The sequence below is a fragment of the Accipiter gentilis genome, chromosome 9, assembly GCF_929443795.1.
Source record: "Accipiter gentilis chromosome 9, bAccGen1.1, whole genome shotgun sequence".
In the NCBI taxonomy this organism is placed as follows: Eukaryota; Metazoa; Chordata; class Aves; order Accipitriformes; family Accipitridae; genus Astur; species Astur gentilis.
The window spans coordinates 35,239,750-35,257,845 of record NC_064888.1 but is presented as its reverse complement, the minus strand read 5'-3'; the positions used below and the strand labels follow the sequence as shown (position 1 = coordinate 35,257,845).

At 35.2% G+C, this 18,096-nt stretch overlaps 1 protein-coding gene across 4 annotated transcripts in view; it reads right to left on the bottom strand.

The window, feature by feature from the left end:
• ATRNL1 (attractin like 1) overlaps positions 1-18,096 on the bottom strand; it is a 544,479-nt gene that overhangs the window by 493,165 nt on the left and 33,218 nt on the right. For all 4 annotated transcript variants that reach the window (XM_049809569.1, XM_049809570.1, XM_049809571.1 and 1 more), the window contains exons 2-5: positions 8,638-8,721; positions 6,472-6,585; positions 4,215-4,343; positions 744-952 (exon numbers count right to left, since the gene is read on the bottom strand). In XM_049809569.1, the coding sequence (XP_049665526.1) occupies positions 744-952; positions 4,215-4,343; positions 6,472-6,585; positions 8,638-8,721 (536 nt within the window). The remainder of the gene's footprint in view (positions 1-743; positions 953-4,214; positions 4,344-6,471; positions 6,586-8,637; positions 8,722-18,096) is intronic.

Below are 18,096 nucleotides of genomic sequence, written 5' to 3'. Positions count from 1 at the left end.
CTTCTAATAGGAGTGGTAAAGGATAAAAAGAAAAAAAATCACAAACATCTAGCGTAATTATAGTAAGTGAATTAAACATTTAGGATCTTAAATAATTGATCTTTAATAAGAAACAATTATTTACTGTACTGGGAGTAAAACTACAGCACATGCTTACAGTACATCCATTACTCCGCAGTACATGTCCACACAGACATTCTTGTACCACCATAACAGCTTACCTTCATTTTTCATTGAAAGGCTATACAAATAATACACAACGCAAAACCAGACAGTGAATACTTACCTCAGGAAGCCCTAAAAATATGATGTGATGATATGACAATAAGAAAGGGGGGAAGAAAATCAAGTCTATCTAGACATTAAAGAAATCAATAGAACAGGAAATAAGGCTATGGGGGAACTTAGTCTTCAGAAGTGCTCAAAACTCTTGAATAATTGCAGCCATTTTTTTTCTTTTTTTTTTTTTCAAATTAATGATCCAAAAAGAAGAGTGCCCACCACAAGAAAGTTCAGATAGAAAGTCAGATACTTCTGCAGGATCTTCAGGCAGAAAATATCAAAGCTGTGAGCCTTTTATGGCACTAAAGCACACACATCTAGGTCCACATGAAAATTTAATCCAGAAATTATTTTTTCATTTATGTTTACTCTTTAAAGATGCTAATATGTGTACTAGATAGGATGCATTAAAAGCAGTTCTTTTTTAAGGATTAACTTGATTCCAAATAATAAAACCTTACCTTGCCAGCTATCATTGCAAACACACAGCTTCTCGCCTGTCAAATCACAATACCCATGATCTGGACTGCCACAGTTGGCTTTACAATATGGAATATCACAAGCTTCTCCTTTCCAGTACTTGTCACACTCACAGTACACCCGGCTTGGTATGGAGACACTGGTTGTACACTTTCCATGTTCTGAGCAGTTATTAGGACAAGAATTAATTCTGAAAAAAATATGTAAAATAAGGAAAACGACAAGCCAAGAGTTGATGACAGTGGTTTTATCTGACAGTATTCCAAGACTATTTGTTAAAGTACTTCTTTTCCTAAATAATTTCTATGTACTGATAAAACACAAGTTTAATGATGGTTTTACAGGCAAGTGAGCTGGAAAGGTGTTCATCCAGGCTTACATACAAAGTCCATGATGCAGTCAGGATCACAAACACTTCGTATTTACAAGAAGTATTGACATTAGGCAGAAGGACAGGCCCTGCCTGGACAGATCACCATCTTTTTTTTTTTTTCCTGTGTTCTAGTATCAGCACTCTAGTCAGTCCCTTCAAATGCTTATTATCTCTAGGAACATCCACACTGGAAGTGACTGCGAGCAGTAATCCTTAAACTCTCCACCACAGGCATACAGTTAAAGGGTTTTCCCGAGTGGGTTTGGTCCATGCTATAAAACAGTATGTCTAACATCCGAGGGGAATAAAATTGGAAAAAACAAGTAAGGAAAAATAGAAGATGGCTAAATATCCTGAAACTACTTACAGGTAGCACTTCATCCTTTGAACCCTTAATAATAGAGCCCCCTTAAATTTGCCTCCTTAACGCCACAGTCAGAGATAAAAAAAGAGGAAAGATTAGTCCGAAAGAAGTCTGTGACTGTTATGGGAGTTAGCATTTCTGCTACATGCCCTACCAAACACTGAGATCACAGGCAAACAGATTGCAAAATTATGCAAACTGGTTCCAGAAATGCAGGCAATTCCTTGGAGATGAGGAGGAATGGAGCACATCGAAGTATGTGAGTCTAAGAGTTTCCATGAACAGAATCTCAGGTAGTATGTGCCTGATGAAGTCCAAAAAGGATTTGAAACCTTTTTTGATTTCACAGCAAAAGGGTTGGGTTGAAACTCAGAATAAACTGTTACTGCAAACCTGTAGATGTGAGAGCTGAACACCATTCATAACCTTCCTTGCTCTCACCGAAGGAAGTACGAACAGAAAAAGTTAGCAAGGAATTGTTCAAGGCTGGCCTTTGGCCAAATGTAGTTGTGGCAGGAAAGTCAGGAGACATGTTTTCATTTTCTAAAGACTCACACCTCAAAGGACTGATTCTGTTACACTACCAAAAAAAGAAAATTCCATGTCTGAACTACAAATGTCCTAGGGGTATTGCCTAGTAACACACATGGCATTAAACCCATTGGTGGCATTAACTGCTGAATACCACGGCTGTGAGGAACCTCTCCCCCTGACTTCACAGGAAGAGTGTTCTGCGGAAAGGTGAACAGTTAAGACTCTCCAGCAATAGAGATACCAGTTTAAAAGTAGACATATTCCCATTCCAACAGGTTCTTTAAGGATTCAAACAGAATGAGAAAAACTGGATCAGCAGAGGTGGAAGCAGGTTGCCAGACTCCAAGGAACAGAAAATTTACTCAGAGAGTTCTGGAATAACTACTATAACTACTGTTGTTTGCAACTGGCATGGCATTTTAGTCACAGATGCTGTGCTTCCGTCTTCCCCAAAATAAAGGAATGTGACTGGTCAATCAAGATGATGTCAAAAACTGCTTTGGGGTTACCGAACCAAGGAAGAAAGAAGGTAACAGAAGCAAAGTGCAACAGATCAGTGACAGAAAAGTTAATGCAGCCATAAAAAGCAATCATAGCTACTTATTTTGTCATAAGAAGTTACTCATTCAAAAAATATTTTAAAAGTATCCATTGCAATTGAAGAAACAGAAGAACAGAGTACATAAGATTTCTTCAGTTATATATGTAATGGAATTAAAAACTGGCAGGTTTTTTAATTTATCTTAAATCTTAAAAAAAATTAGGAAATTATATGTAGCATGTACCACATTACCAAGTCACAGAAGAATGCAAAGCACATACACTCATTTCTTAAGAATGCCATGTCATATCACCATTTGCTCCCAAGACAAACAAAACAAAGTGCAATAAAAGCTTCAAGGATAACTGAAAAATGTATCTAATTACAGTAGATAAATCTGCCAGGTGATTGCATTTTACTGATGTCAACTGACAAAAATTAAAAATACCCAGTCTTCTAGACTGCCATTTCCAATATAACATATTTAGTGAGGTTTCTCAAACTCTGAATAGCTATTTATTATCTGGTAAAAGGTAGGCAAACTGCTGCAAATTACAGAAACAATCTTTCCATAGACAATTTAACAAAGACCTCTGCCAAGAGTAAAGCTATGGTCAGAAGCTTAAATAGGATTTTTAAATTAATAAAGAGTATGAGAAAAATATTACGTGTACTTCCACATTTGAAGTGCAGTGTTGGCCACCACATCCCACAAATTAGTATTTCAGAATCTGAAGTAACTGAAAGAAAGGAACAATATCTGCAATCATGGGAAAACTATCACATGAAGAAACAGGTCCAACAGGACCAAGCACCCCCCTCTTGAACTAAAGCATCTAGTATAAAGAGACATCACATTATGAGTCACAAGCATGTCCCAACAGAAACAGAAGTTGCAATCAACAGCTGCTGCATATAAAAAGGAAAAGGCTCAGGTCCATTGGATGCATCTTTAGAGCTGCCGACACAAAAAACCACACTGCAGGAAAGCAAGCATGGTTATAGCAGATTACGCTGCCATCAGAGAAACTAAAATTTGGACAGTGCAGATAAGAAATATGAAGGCAGAATGTAAACTGAGATGGACAATAGGAGGGGAAAGTACCTGAGAAGTAGAGAAGAAATGGAATAAAAGCCTTGCAGCTGGCACAAAAATAAAAGTAGGACTTCAGTGAAGGTTTCAAAAGCCATAGAAGTACATTCAGCAAGAAAAATCAAGCAACAGATGATCCTAGTTCAAGAGAAGGGAATTGACATGACAGCAGATATAATCTCCCTTCTATTCCATATGACAACTACATGTGTTGGATAAACACTGGAAGGGATACATTCTAGTTCCATATGGCATAGGAAAAACACTTTTGGAATAGCCATGTGGCTTCACTCAGAACAATATACATTATCTCTTTTTCTTTTTTTTTTTTTCCCTTTATTTTTCCTTTTTTTTTTTTTTTTTTTTAAACTAGTACCTTGATGACAAATCATTACAAACCCAGCTCCCTGACTTTAGAAACACACCACAGTATAACTCTTACACTATTAATAAAATCAATAGATAAACACTTGCCCTGGGTTTGCCATTCTCCTAAAAGAACTGATAGCCTAATTAAAAAAGTAATTACTTATTAAAAAATACTTACGAGTAAAAAATGTTAAATCCAGTTAGGTTATAAGCAGCATCACTAAAAAAGTGTAGTAATGCATAGCCAGATGTAGTAACTACTTCAGGAACAGTTTCATTTCCACGGACTTCAGGGACTATTAGACCACTGGAAAAGAAAATGAGAATACTGTTTTTAATCAGTCGGGGTGGGGGGGGGAGGAAGAGGGAGTTAGCTATTCTGTTTGTTATTTATATACAGAAGATAACTCATAAATCTCATTTTAAAAACTTCTTTAAAGAATAAAAATAAGCAGCAGCAGTATACAAAACTTGCCCATGCCTCTGCAAGGTAAGGTAGGGTTTTCCAGGAAATCAAAACAAAACCTCCTCCCTCACAGAGTAATGCAAAATTTCACATCAGATTATTTTGAGGGTGCATGCACCGTCAGTATAATTTTTAAAACTTATTTTAACTTTGAAAATATATATATATCTCCTTCAGACAGGTGCTTAATACTCACTGTCTATCAGCAAGAATTCTACTTCCACATAATATTTGCACTTTTAGAAGTTATCTTAAAGAATTTCAAACCTGGAAAGTAATTAAGTAATTTCCATGAAAAGGCAATTTTCAATAGAAAATAAAATACTTTTTAAAACTTCAGAGAGATGTCAGCCTTAAATAAAGATGGAAGTAGAAAAAACAATATATTAATATACTGAGGAAAAAGGATCACACGCAAAAAACAGTGCCACATCGCAGATATAAATTAAAAGTTATAGGAATCCTAAGGTAAACACTAAAAATCAATACACTGAAAGACATCTGAAGTAAAGAACACAGGAAGAGGAACCTCTTCTTTCCTCCCTTTCATGCTACAAGTCAGGCTCCTGAATGATAGCTAGACACATTTAACAAATACAACTTTGGGGAAGAAAAAAAACAAAAAACACCAAGCAATTATGTAACAATTGAGGAGAATTAGGAGAGATGATGTAGATTGCTATAGTTTGGCAGGACAGAGGGATGACCTGAGCTTTGTTGCCTTAGGAGAAAGCACTATCATTTATGCAATCAGTATTTCCTAAACTTCAGCAGCGTGATCAGTATTTCATAGCACAAAATGAAGTACAATTTCTGTCCCACAGAGCGTCTGTGTATATAGGCACAAACAGTTTCTGGTTTGTTGGGGTTTTTTTGTTCTGTTCTGTTTTGGTTTTAATATAGCTTTGCACTCAGTGGATATCCCAAGATAAAACTTGTACTGACTTCAAAGGATTAGGATCCTGTGCCTTTTCTCTAATAAACTATAGCTCACTTGCATAGAATATTCTTCCCGGAATGTTTCCCAAAATTTTAACAAAAGGGTAGGAATAAAGCAACAGAAACATTTTGGTAAAGTTCAGGAATGGAGGAAACAAGTGTTAAAAATCATATGCCCTGCATTTTTTCTCTTGGACATATAGGAAATGCAGTGCATGGACCTAAATCTTTACCTCAACAGTTTATTGTCATTTGAAACGCAAATAATTAGTCTTTATTCAGCATTAGTTGCTGTGCTCGTTTATTGTTGTTGATTTTGTGTTTATTTCTAAATCTTGCTACAAAGTAATACTATGAGTCTAGAAAACAAATATTAACCTGAAAAAAATATTTAGCTATGTAGCAATTCTCATAAGCTAATGATAATATAACAAAAAGGAAAGAAATTCTACCATTTCAGTTCATAGCAAATCTGAGCTCTCCTCCAGGACTTTGTCCAGTTTAGTAATCTAAGGAAACATGTTACAAAATTAGTGCTTAAGACGGCCTTTGCATCAAATGCTCTGAACAAGTCTCTTCAGTCTTCATACAGAAATATAGAAAGCATTTAGCAGACATTTTTTATAACTTACACATAGTGCAACAGTGCCCAAGTCCTCCCTTAAGTAGGATCAGATACTGACACTATTGGACAGTGCCACATTTAATGCATGTTAAAACTCAGGAGTCGCTATTGGAAACCTACTGGAAAATACATTTCTGATTGCCTGTCTATAAGCATTAACACTCCGTGCAATGTCAGCAGTAAGTACAAGCCACATAATGGATTTATGCTATGATCACCTAACCAAAAAAGTAGTGTTTTGCAATTTATTCTAATATAACTTTACATACATGCTCCCACAATATTAACAAAAGAAAGCAAGTTATTTAACAAATTAAGGCCTCTAATGTTTTCAGGTTTTCCGCCCGCAAACTAAAAATGTCCATCTATGACTACTTGGACTAAAAGGCTAATAAATACACTCACCTAAATACAGCTATTAAAGGTGCATATATTGAATCTCCATCATATACATACATATGGTCCCAACTACATTCCGTGGCAAAGTGATTAAATCTTAATCTTAGTATTGCATTTGGGCTGGAAAAAAAAAAAACCAAACCAACATTGATGTAAAATATTATTTACAGAAGTATTGAGCTCATAAGATAAAGAACTTACAGCAAAATTGATCAAGACAGCATAACTCTATTACAACATTTTGAGTACTAACTAAACATTTCAAAGAGTTAAATAACAAACTTCAGGGCAAGCAAATATTTTACTTTATCTTAGAAAACTTTAAAAATAACATCTTCAGTCCAAGTATAATAACCCCTAAAGTTAACAAGAGACTTAAGTTCACCAGGTTTCATCAGTATTCAGAAACACAAATTTAGAGCAATTAAAATATCACATTTAAATACACTAGCTTCACCTTTACAATGTCAGGACTATAAGCTTTAAAGAGTCTTTCAAGACAAAATCACCTACATATCCTCATTCCAGTATTATACTAGTTATTGAAAAATAAAAATCCTAACACACAAGTTCAAAACAACAAGCAATATTACTGCAAGATTATTTATTTTTTCTTCCTCCTCCCCTCCCCCATATGACACCTGAGAGTCATATTTCACCAGTTTTCAGTAGAGATTCAGATTGAGAATGTAAGATTTCTGAAAGGGGTATTTTCTCATATGACAAAATTAGCAGACTCCTAAATATATTCCATGCAACATACTGATTATTTTCTTTTATTTCTTTTTTTTTTTTTTCCCCCTCCTACTGACAGGCTCGGAGGCAGTTTCTCAGTTTGGAAAACATAGGCTTTTTTGAGAGAGCGAGAAAGATCATTTGGAGAGAGCTCTTTGTTCATTTTTTAAAAGAGAGTATTTTATACATATGTAACTTTCTTGTCTGTTGACATTTTGCACTATGTTTCTTGGTTCCATCACTCTTCCACATACTGTGCAGCATATTGTTTCCTCCAGCTACCCACTCTACCATCTCCTGCAAAGAGGAGGAAGAGAGCGAAGACCAACTTCAAAGCAGAGTTTGCATACAGTCCTCAGGCATGTTTCCACTTTAGTATAGTGTAGTGCAGTGCAAATATTCCTGAGCTAGCTTGGGTAAAAAGAGAAAGTCTAGTTATGTCAGAAAGATATTCAGCTATAGCCTAGTCACCTAGATATTGAAGCTTCTACTTAAACGATTTTGCAAACTACCCGTAACTTTATTGCTGTTGTGTTTAAGTTACTATCTGCATATAAGCAGACCAAAATTAGATTAGATAGGTTATTACTGAACTGCAGCAACAGAGGAGACATCTAAGGTAATTGAGATGATGACAATATGGAAATACAGATGGAGGCAATTTTCTTTTAGAATATTAGTAGAACTTGGACCTAGCTAAACTCTTCAGCAAAATCCTGATCCATAGCCTGGGCGAAAAAGGTCCCACTGAAATTTAACAAATTTGTGCCTTTAAAAATTAGCCATATTAGTGCATGTCTCATCATTTCTTTGTGAAATCTGTGTGTTTCTGTGCTGCATAAACTGAAAATTAGCAACAGACATGAGACATCCAAACTATATAAACTGTGGGCACAATATGATTTTAAAATTAAGTACATGAGGAAAACTAGAATGCAAGAGAAAATACTTTATAGAAGCACTAACTTTTGAGCAACATGTAACTGAATAATTATAATTAAACTGGAAGCATTCTGTACTTGAAGCCATTCCTGATTTATCACTGGAGAGTAAGATAATGAGTTAAATAACAGGATTCTCTAACTGCATTTGGAACTTATGTAAAGGTACTCAAACAGGCGACAAATTTATCATAGGGTTTTGAGAGCTTGCAGCACTGGCCAAATTCCAATGTCAGCCTAAATTTTGCCAGCAATTTGAATGGGAATGGAATTTGGCCAACTCTGAGCAATCCTGAAAAATCCTACTGCAACTTTTTTTTTTTCCTTTTTGAATCTTTATTTCAACAAAAAACAATACTAACAAACAAAAAAACAAAACTGTTTATATTGTATCCAAATGCAGTTTTGGCTTGAGTTTTGACTTGAGTTCTTTAGATGTCTAGAATACACAGTACCAAACTGTCAGAAAATTTAAGCTATGAAAATAAATACTTACTATCCTTCAATTAACCATGTACATTTAGTTTTATATTTATAATTTATTGGTCCATCTGTTAAATATCCAGAAGGTTCTGTTAACCTACAAGAGAAAAAACAGTGCTGTAATAAACCAGAGACAACAGAATGCACATCATCAACATGCCAGTAGATTCTTTCTGGACAGAGAGAAAATTGGGTGTGGGGGAAAGAGTTAAGTCTCTCTCCATATTTCTTGTCACACTATTTTTGCTCATAAAAACTAGAATTCAGATTATTCTGTATCATTGATTTGCCTTCTTCCCCCAGGCAATCACAAGACTTCTAATTTTTCTAGTTCAGTAACAAACAAATACTACATACAATTTAAATTATCCTTCACATGAAATGGATGCAAGCCAGTGTAAAGGGCTTTTCATTTAAGAGGATTTTGATTTGGTTTGCTTGTTTCTTTTGCCATTACATTACATTTTACTTCTGAAATTAGACCAGAGCAGCAGTGGGAAACCTGTTCCAGATCAAGAGAAATTAAGGCATAAATTATAAATTTAAATAAGCATATCTGCCAGCCTGTCCCTCTCTTATTCCTGGTCAGTGATGAGACATGAGAAAGCTGAACAACACTGAACTACACAGAAACTAAATAAAATGCATACTAAAAGCCATAAAAGGTCAGACCAAAACACCAACATAGCCTGGTACCCCGTCTCTGACAATGACCTACAGCAGATATCCAGGAAGGGATTTAAATCCCTACAAATGCTTCCCACAGCATTACATCACCTTCAGCAACTTGCAGGTCAGGGACATATTCAAGATGCAAGTTAACCATGAATCTCTACAGTAGCATAATAATGATTTCCACTTTGTTCTCTATTCCCATCCTAACATTTTATTTGCTCTTTCAACAACTACTATGCTGACATTTTAAACACACCTAGCTGCTGTAACTTTTTTTCTGAGTGATAATAGTTCAAGATTCATTACATATAGAAATTCATTTAATGTAGAAATAGAACCTTTTTCCTCCATTCACATATATTACTTCACATTAATCTATACAGAGTGATAAAATAGCAGATTAAATTCAATAATCCATTACCATAAAAGCTTTCTGAAAGAGCTTAGTATCTTCAGCACACTAACTTCACTGTTTACCCCATTTTCTACATCCTTTATGATTATGTTGTGTAGTTGAGGCCTTAACACAAATCTCTGGTGGCCTTACTCCACTGGGAGAACCAACCATCCTACTCTTTAAAATGTTACAACAATGATAACAAAAGAAATGCTCATTCCTTTCACTATAGTGTGGAAAGATAATCATTAAGAATAAGTATCACTGAATAAGAAAAAAGAAGCAGTTGGGGGTTTCTGTTTTGTTTCAGTTTTTTTAATAAATCAATAGAGTAGATCTAAGTCCAGAGGCAAAGCTGAGCAACCTGAACAAGTCACAGCTAAATTTTCCCACCAGGAGTCCAGCTGAACAGGAATTCAGTATCTGCTATCCTACTATCTTTGAAGCTGTACATACCAATTTTAAAAATATTCGCTACTGCAAGTTATTTACATTTGAACTCGTATCAAACAGTAATTGCATACTTATTAACAGAGGTCTGTAATTCGAAACATAAAACTATAAACATGTGGAAAGGAAATAAAAACAAGAGAGCAAGAAAGAAGAATTTATAAGACAATATAAGACAAGGTCCATGCAAACTCTTAGGTTTTTAAACAAGTTCCTTCACCTGTAAGAACTAGCTTCAGTTTGTTAGACACACTGTAAACCACTCTTCAAATCACTAATGGTTTGAATGAAGATTTTTTTTTACCCGCATTTTCTTTTTGATGAAATGGGACCAAGCTCTCTAATATGGGGAGCTGTCCAAATAATTGTACTTCAAAACATTTTCAAGGCGTAAAAGCAGTATCAAGAACATATTTTTTGCTTCTGAATAAAAAGAAGAAAAGCAGATAAACAGCTGGTAACATGAGCAACAGACTGGGAGGAAAAAAGAAAATAAAACCCAACAACAACCATATACTTCAGTCAGCTGAGAGAAAATTTCCCTAATAAAACCTAATACATTGAGCTGGTCTGAATGCTGCAGTGTACCCCTCCCCAAGAGCAATGGTTCCTGGTAAGCCCTATACAAATGCTGGTGTAGCTCATAAGCAAAGCAATGAATGACGAGGCATGGCTGGTAACTCCCACTCCTCCCTTGCTGCACGCTGGAGAAGCTGCAGCAATGGCCACGGGGAAAGGCTAACCATGCCCCTGCCAGGTGCTCTCTTGTGAATCGATGCCTGGCCACAGAATACTTTTGCTCGAAGCAAGCAAAAGACACGTGCAGTTTAAGTTTGTAATGTTTCTTTTAGTTGAGAAATATCAACTTCACCTAAAGGTATACTTTCATGTTTATATGTATGATTTGAAATCAAGCTAATATTGATGCTTGGCCCCTAGCAGAACCTGAGGAAAGCTGACTACAGGACCAGATCCCACATTTGAATGTGTGCTAGATTGAAATCTTTTTTTTTTTTTAAAGGCAGTAATGCATAAAATTCCAATCAAAACAAATTGTTGTCATATTGTTTATATACGGATGTAAAGTCTTACATATCAAGCCACTGAACATTTACTTTTCTGCAAGAAGTGTGAAATATCACAAGTATTCATGTGCTGTCATGACCATTGCCTTCTTAGTAGCTGTATAATGCAATGGAGATTACTTACAAGAGTTGTTTTTATTAAATCAGCCCTTTGGCACTAGTAAAGCGCAAACAATTTCCCTTGTCACCTAGGCTGATAATTTTTTGATAAATAGTTTCTTGCGGAAGAGCAGATAGCCTTTGAAGCAGCTATTGCACTTTGCTGAAAAAAGTAAACAATAACTCAGAGCATGACATTGCTTTGTAATAATGGTTGTGAAAAATGGTAAGATAAAGGGGCTGTTCTATTTAAAATAAATACATAGCAAGACAGAGGGGTATTACTTTAAGTTTCTTGAGTCATACCGAGAACTTCTCTGTACCATTTTTCTTTCCAAACGTTATCCAATACCAAATCCCATGAGCAACACATATACATATATCACTACTACTTTCACATAACCTCTTACCAAGTCAAGGGCAATATTCTCTATCGTATAAAGCCAGGTATTCATGGGCATAGTTTTAGTCTGTGACTAACAGTGATCCTGTCAAATAACCAAAATCCAGATGAGCCAACATGACCACACACTCTTTAGTCAAAGTGGAACAGCCAGAACGAAGCCTACATGCCGCAACCAACTCCCTGCTCGTTGCTTTCTCATCGCTGAGAAAGCTTCAAGGATGAGGGGACAGCCAGAACAATTTGTGTGACCTGCTTAAGCACCACAGGTTTATCACACCTAGACTCCAGCTTTCTAAACAGAATGCACAGGGGAGCAGCTGATGTTGTATATTGTCATTTTAAATTGCATGCCTGCTTTCACAAACACAACAGTATTTTTTTAGTTGGCATGGTTATAATCGAAACCTATAAAGAATTAGAGGTGCATGCCAAGAGAACATTTCCCTTCTCTGTATACTGTAAAACAGATCTACCAAATTATAGAAAGAAGCCAGGATGCTGCACAGCAGAGTTAAAGACATTCAGAAGCATCAGTGATGGATTAGTCACTCACCAAGCTAATCAGTCAGTAATAGTTTACATGAAAGATACATAGGTTGTTTCATCTAGCAGACATATACCAGAAATGTGAGGGCTAAAGGCTGAAGCCAACACAGGGCAACTGAAACATGCAACAAGGGGATATCTATATTCCCCTGGAATTTTACCACTGTTATAAAATAATGGCAAATGTAACCGACTTAGTATTTACAGTGGTAATATTTATATTTACCACTGCAGAGGCTTTAAATCAAGACTGATGCATTTCAAGAAAAGAGAAAAGTATGTTCTAGTTCAGTCAGAAATTATCGGTCCAAAACGAAGGAGTAGTCAGATGAAATCTATGGCCTGCAATACATAAGACAGAGCAGGTTATTAAAATGGCCCTTCTTGGCTGTAATATTTATGGATCTGTGAAAAATGCAGTCATGTCATCTCCTGTATCTTCTTGCAGAATAAAAGTATCATCAAATCTTTCAGAAAGGGGCACTAATTTAAACCAGGGAAGTCATTGGGTATTTTCTGTCATCAGCAGAACATGAAAATCCACAAAACTGCTGGCAGACGGACAGACAGAGGTCTGATTTATAATACAGGAACATTAGGAGAAACAAAGCATAAGGCACATTCATAATATTACCAATATTCACTGTTACATAAAAGAAGGGGTTATGAAGAGGTTCATTTATCTCTATATTAGTGTCACATTTCTATTCAGAATTTTATGAAATGTTGGATTATTTTGCAATTCCTACTTCAGATACACCTGAATATAAGCTACAGAGCATATTTTGCTGTATGGATTCATCTCAATATCAGTATTTGCGTGTCAGTCAAGGACTATTCTCTCCATTGTTGCAAAACTTTGCTCCATCTCCTTTTCATCTTTTATGAAAATTTGTTATAGTAAAAAAATAAAAATCAATAACTGTGCTTCAAAGTTATAAGATCAAATCCTTCATAAATACAAGTAGAGGCAATCATTCTAGCTCAAGATCTTGTACCTAATCCTTATAGCAAGGAAAGAGGCTCTTCACGTATCCCAGATGAGATCAGCTGAATACATTAAGAAAGAATTAAAAAAAATTTGGGACACCTTACAGAACAAGCCAGAACTAGTGAGCACTATGATATCAGAAAGAAATACAGAAGAGATCAAGAGGCCATTTCTCATACCAAAATTTTAAATTATAGTCTAAAAAGATTTTTTTAATATTTTTTTCAAAGGAAGAAAAACAACATGTTCTGAAAAAATCCAAAGCCGGATTTTCATTTTCTGGGCATAAATCGATTGGCACCTGACAAAAATCCTGAAAATTTGCATTTGCTTTTCCTGCATTTTTACATTTATTGTAGAACCTTGCTGTTGGTTAATTTTTTTCGACAATGTATATTAAACAGAATATACTGAACATCCTGTAGTTCTATTTTTTCTTAAATGACTAATCAAGAGGAACAAACATTTAATACATTAAGGAAATATTTGCATATGCCAATCAAACTCCTATACATGTTACATACTGCTTTGCATTAATAGAAGAATGTATATTTAGAAACAGTAAGGATATTCAGGACAACTTTTCACATGCCAACTAATCAAATGCACACTCTTAAATAGGCCCCACTTTATCCACTGACAAAGTAACAGTTTCTTTTGTAAAATGTCCCTGCTGCTTAATTAAAGTATTCAGTTCCTCCCTTTATTTTAAACAAAGCCAGGCTCCAAAACAATCCAAAAATCCCAGAAAATTAAAATGAAGACTACAATACAACATTTTCCCTCCCATAAGAATATATTCTCTATTTCAAAAAGCTTAACACTTGTGTGGCACAAATGTACTTTTTTCTTGAGTGTTGAGGTTTTGGTGTTTGGGGAACTTTTTGGTTTGGGGTTTTTTTGTTGGTTGGTTGGTTGGTTGTTTTTAGTAAGGCTAGCAGGGATATAATCTTTGATTGGTGCAAAACATTAATTTAAGGTTTAATTCCAACAGGTGTTGTGTTTCTCATTTACTGTTTCTGAAAAAGGCTATTAGTCTATGGCACATTTTTATAACAGTCCCAAAAACTACTGAAAGAATACTGCAGAAAATAAAAGTAATATAGTAACATTAAAGGCAATCCCAATATTTATTCTATTGTAAATTAAAATTACTGTGGAAATACTGTATGAGACTACCTAAGGATTTTCTTCTACCTCCACACAATGTTAGGTGGTACTTGATGGGGTTTTTTCCCCAAAAACCCTTAAATTGCCATTCAATTACAACACACCCTAACCCCTATCCCAAGGCAGGATCAACTCTACTGAAATCTTTTTTCACAGTTATTTGTCTTATTTATTCTTAGTAATTCCAGTGACAGAAGTCTACAATCTTCCTAGGCAATCTATTTTAGTACTGACTTGTCCTTATTATTAGAAAGTTTTTTAAATGTCTAAAAATTTTTTTTTTACTTCAACTTAAACATATTACTTCCTGTCCTACTCAGAGCAGACCTGGAAAACAGGTAATTTTCTTCCTCTTTCTGCTTACCTTTTACAAACATCTACCTCCAGGCTTTTCTGCTCTGAATTAAGCAATTTAATGTAGTATTCCTCATGCATCGTTTTCTAGACTTCCTTCCTCTAGAACTTGTCCAATTCATCTGCATCTCAAAATGGTACCTGCTACTCCAGTTGTAGTCTGACCAGCATAGCAACCAAAGAAGAAGAATTATTTAATGTTTTTAATATAGGCAGTTCTCCTGAATGTAAGTAGCAGAATAACTGCCTTTATGCATGCCGATTTGCATACAACCTGTAATTCCCTGTGACTGCTAACTTGCTCCACAGAAGGAAGTAAGCAGTATTACTCTACTTCATCTTACTGGGGCTAATTATGCCTACTGATGTGTAGAAATTTGAATCCAATTCCATGAGTACGACTTTTTTCAGGCAGCGTTATATGGGATCAATGCAGCTTGCATGATCTGGAACTTGCTGCATGAGAACTTTCATTTATAATCGCTTTCTTGGCAGGAAAATCTATTTTTATTTCTGTGATATAAGCATTCACTTAAAAGTTGGTTACTATTCACTTAAAAGATGGCAGCTCCTGGCCACACTGCATAGTGAGAAATTCTACTTAAAAATCAATTGACTCCACAAGAAAAGATGAAATTCCGTTTGTGTATATTTATCATAAAGTTCTTTGAAAAAATACATTTTCCTAACAGCCTTTTTTCTATTACTCAACTATATCAACAGTTTTTGAATTATTATTCATTCACCTTACAAGCACTAACATAAAGTCAGTACTAACAAAAATTAGAACTCAAGTGCACATATGGTGAAGGTCCCCATCATGACAGTTGCATTAATTTTGTATACTATAATGTAAGCCATTGAACCAACTACAACATGGTACCATTTTTTGCATTAGTTAAAACCAGGCAGTTGCCAGACATCAGCATTGTGAATTCGAGACACAAATACACAAGGTTTTCCTCTTCCTCACAGTTCTAATATTAAATCTGAGGAAAAATATTGACGTGCATATAGAAAAGAACTTTCTACTTTTCTGCACGTAGAGAAAGAGAAATTTTCCCGTTAGCTTCCAGGAACAGCATATGTCAAAATGCTCTATTTTAAGGCTTTTTGACAAAATGAATAACAGAATTTTGGATGAACAGAGGCCAAAAGACAAGGTGAAGAACAGGCACAGTATTCTCTCTCACTGCACAAATGATTGGACTATTTTCATTTAACAGCTTGATCCATAAATGTAGCAAATAACACTACTTCAAGCACAGCTTCACAGCATTGGTCTTGAAAAAGTCAGGATGGCTTCTGTCTTCAGATTGTTCTTCAGAATACATACCTATATTCTTTAAAATATGCAAGTATAGGCCATAACTATCTAAAAAAAACAATCCAAATGCTGATTGCCTTGAATCTAAGCAAATTAACACACCATTTTCTCTACTGGTATTGAGTATTTGTTTATTTTCATAATTATGTAAATGAACCCAGATTTTGGAATAACATAACTTATCCAAAAAGAGAAGTAATTTTTTGAGAGGACTCAAATCTAAAAAAAAAAAAAAAAAAAAAAAAAAAAAAAAAAAAAAAAACCAGACAGACAGCAAAACCTAACAAAATCTGGTCTGCCAAGACACTAATATAGTATGAGAGAGAATAGTAGAGTGCAGCCAGCATGGTAAACACTTTAGGAAGCTGACTGAAGAGAGAGGCAGCAAGGAAAAATAGATCAGTGCTCAGAAGTCTGTCATTAAATTCATTATTACCCTTCATTGGATTCTTAGCCTTTTTTGAAGTGATATTCACCTAATGTAACAAGAAAACCACACACAAAGATATTTAATGAATTACTTGGATTATCTTCAGAAAAACTGCTCCTTACCTATAACTCTCGTTGTGCCACTATTCCTCCTCTAATAAATACAGTAGATATCCATCAGGAACAATTTATTTTTTTTTTTAATTACAACTTCAAAAGCACCTGATTCTGTATCTGAGATGAACGAAACCAGATTCTTAGAGATTACCACTTAATTGTTTAACGCAGGTACCCAAGTACACATATTTTACTGAAAAATGGTTGACCTGTTTTCCTGAGGTTTAACCTGAAGTCAGAAAATACTTTCTAAATGCAAACCTTTCCCTTTGGGGGAGAGGGAGGAGCGCTGTTATGCTACACTTTAAGAAACCCAAACTACTAAATGCTGCATCACACCCAATCATTTAGAAGTTATCGACAACTTAAAAAGTTTTTATGCTATCTAGTTTTACACAAATGGATTTACATGTAATATTTACGGAAAGTTTCTATAAAATTGAGTGGAGTTGAGTCAATCCACGGAGTTCAACAGTGAACTGCATACTTTCTACAGAATTGCTACACCAATTAGCATTTCAAATCTTGCCAATATTTTCCAGGTGGCAGTGGTCCTCTTCATCTCAACTTGGAAATCAGTGCCTTTTCAAAAGATACTGCAAATAGCACAATATCCTCCACTGACCTGGAAAAAACTTTGAGAAACATAGCTTCACGTCTCTTATCGTGAATAATACACACATTTGGTATTTCCTATTTTAATATCGTGGTTGGACAAAATCATATGAGACACATATCTATTCTATTAGAAATGCCCAGGCTAGTTCATAGATGTCATCCAAAATTCTTCCTATAAATAGGCCTGCCACTATGCTTAAAATTAAGAATTTGGCATCTTGATACAAACACAAGACATCATATATTTCCCTGTATCACTATCTCATTTAATTATGACTGCAAACACTACTTTAGATATAAAATCCAAAAGGTTAAAAAGCTGTATAAAGATAATTCCTGTTTTGAGTAAGAGGCAGACAATCTCCCCGATTTGTTGGCTGAACTTCTTGCACTCACAGTTTCGTGTCGTGGTTACTCATTTTCTCAGGAAAAAAAGAGTAAGCTTTGAACTATTCAAAATTCTGACTATTCAGTCTTGATTCAGAAGAATATTAACAGCAGTCCCAAAGTTTTGTCATGTATCAATGCATATAGCTACTATTAGAAGCAAACAAGAATTACAAAAGAATCTGCCAGGAAGCAAGGAGACACCTCATTGGTCTAACATTTTAAAATGTTCGTTTTGGCCAAGAGTTATTTTTACGGCCAAATGTTGCCAAGATAATGAAGAAATAAATAACAGAGGCAAAAAAAACCCACAAATAACAGAGGCAAAAAAACCCCACACTCTGCCAGACTGAAGTGGTCCCATTAATTACTTTTTTCCTACCACATTAATATTGTTATTATGTCATTTAGAAAAGTTCTG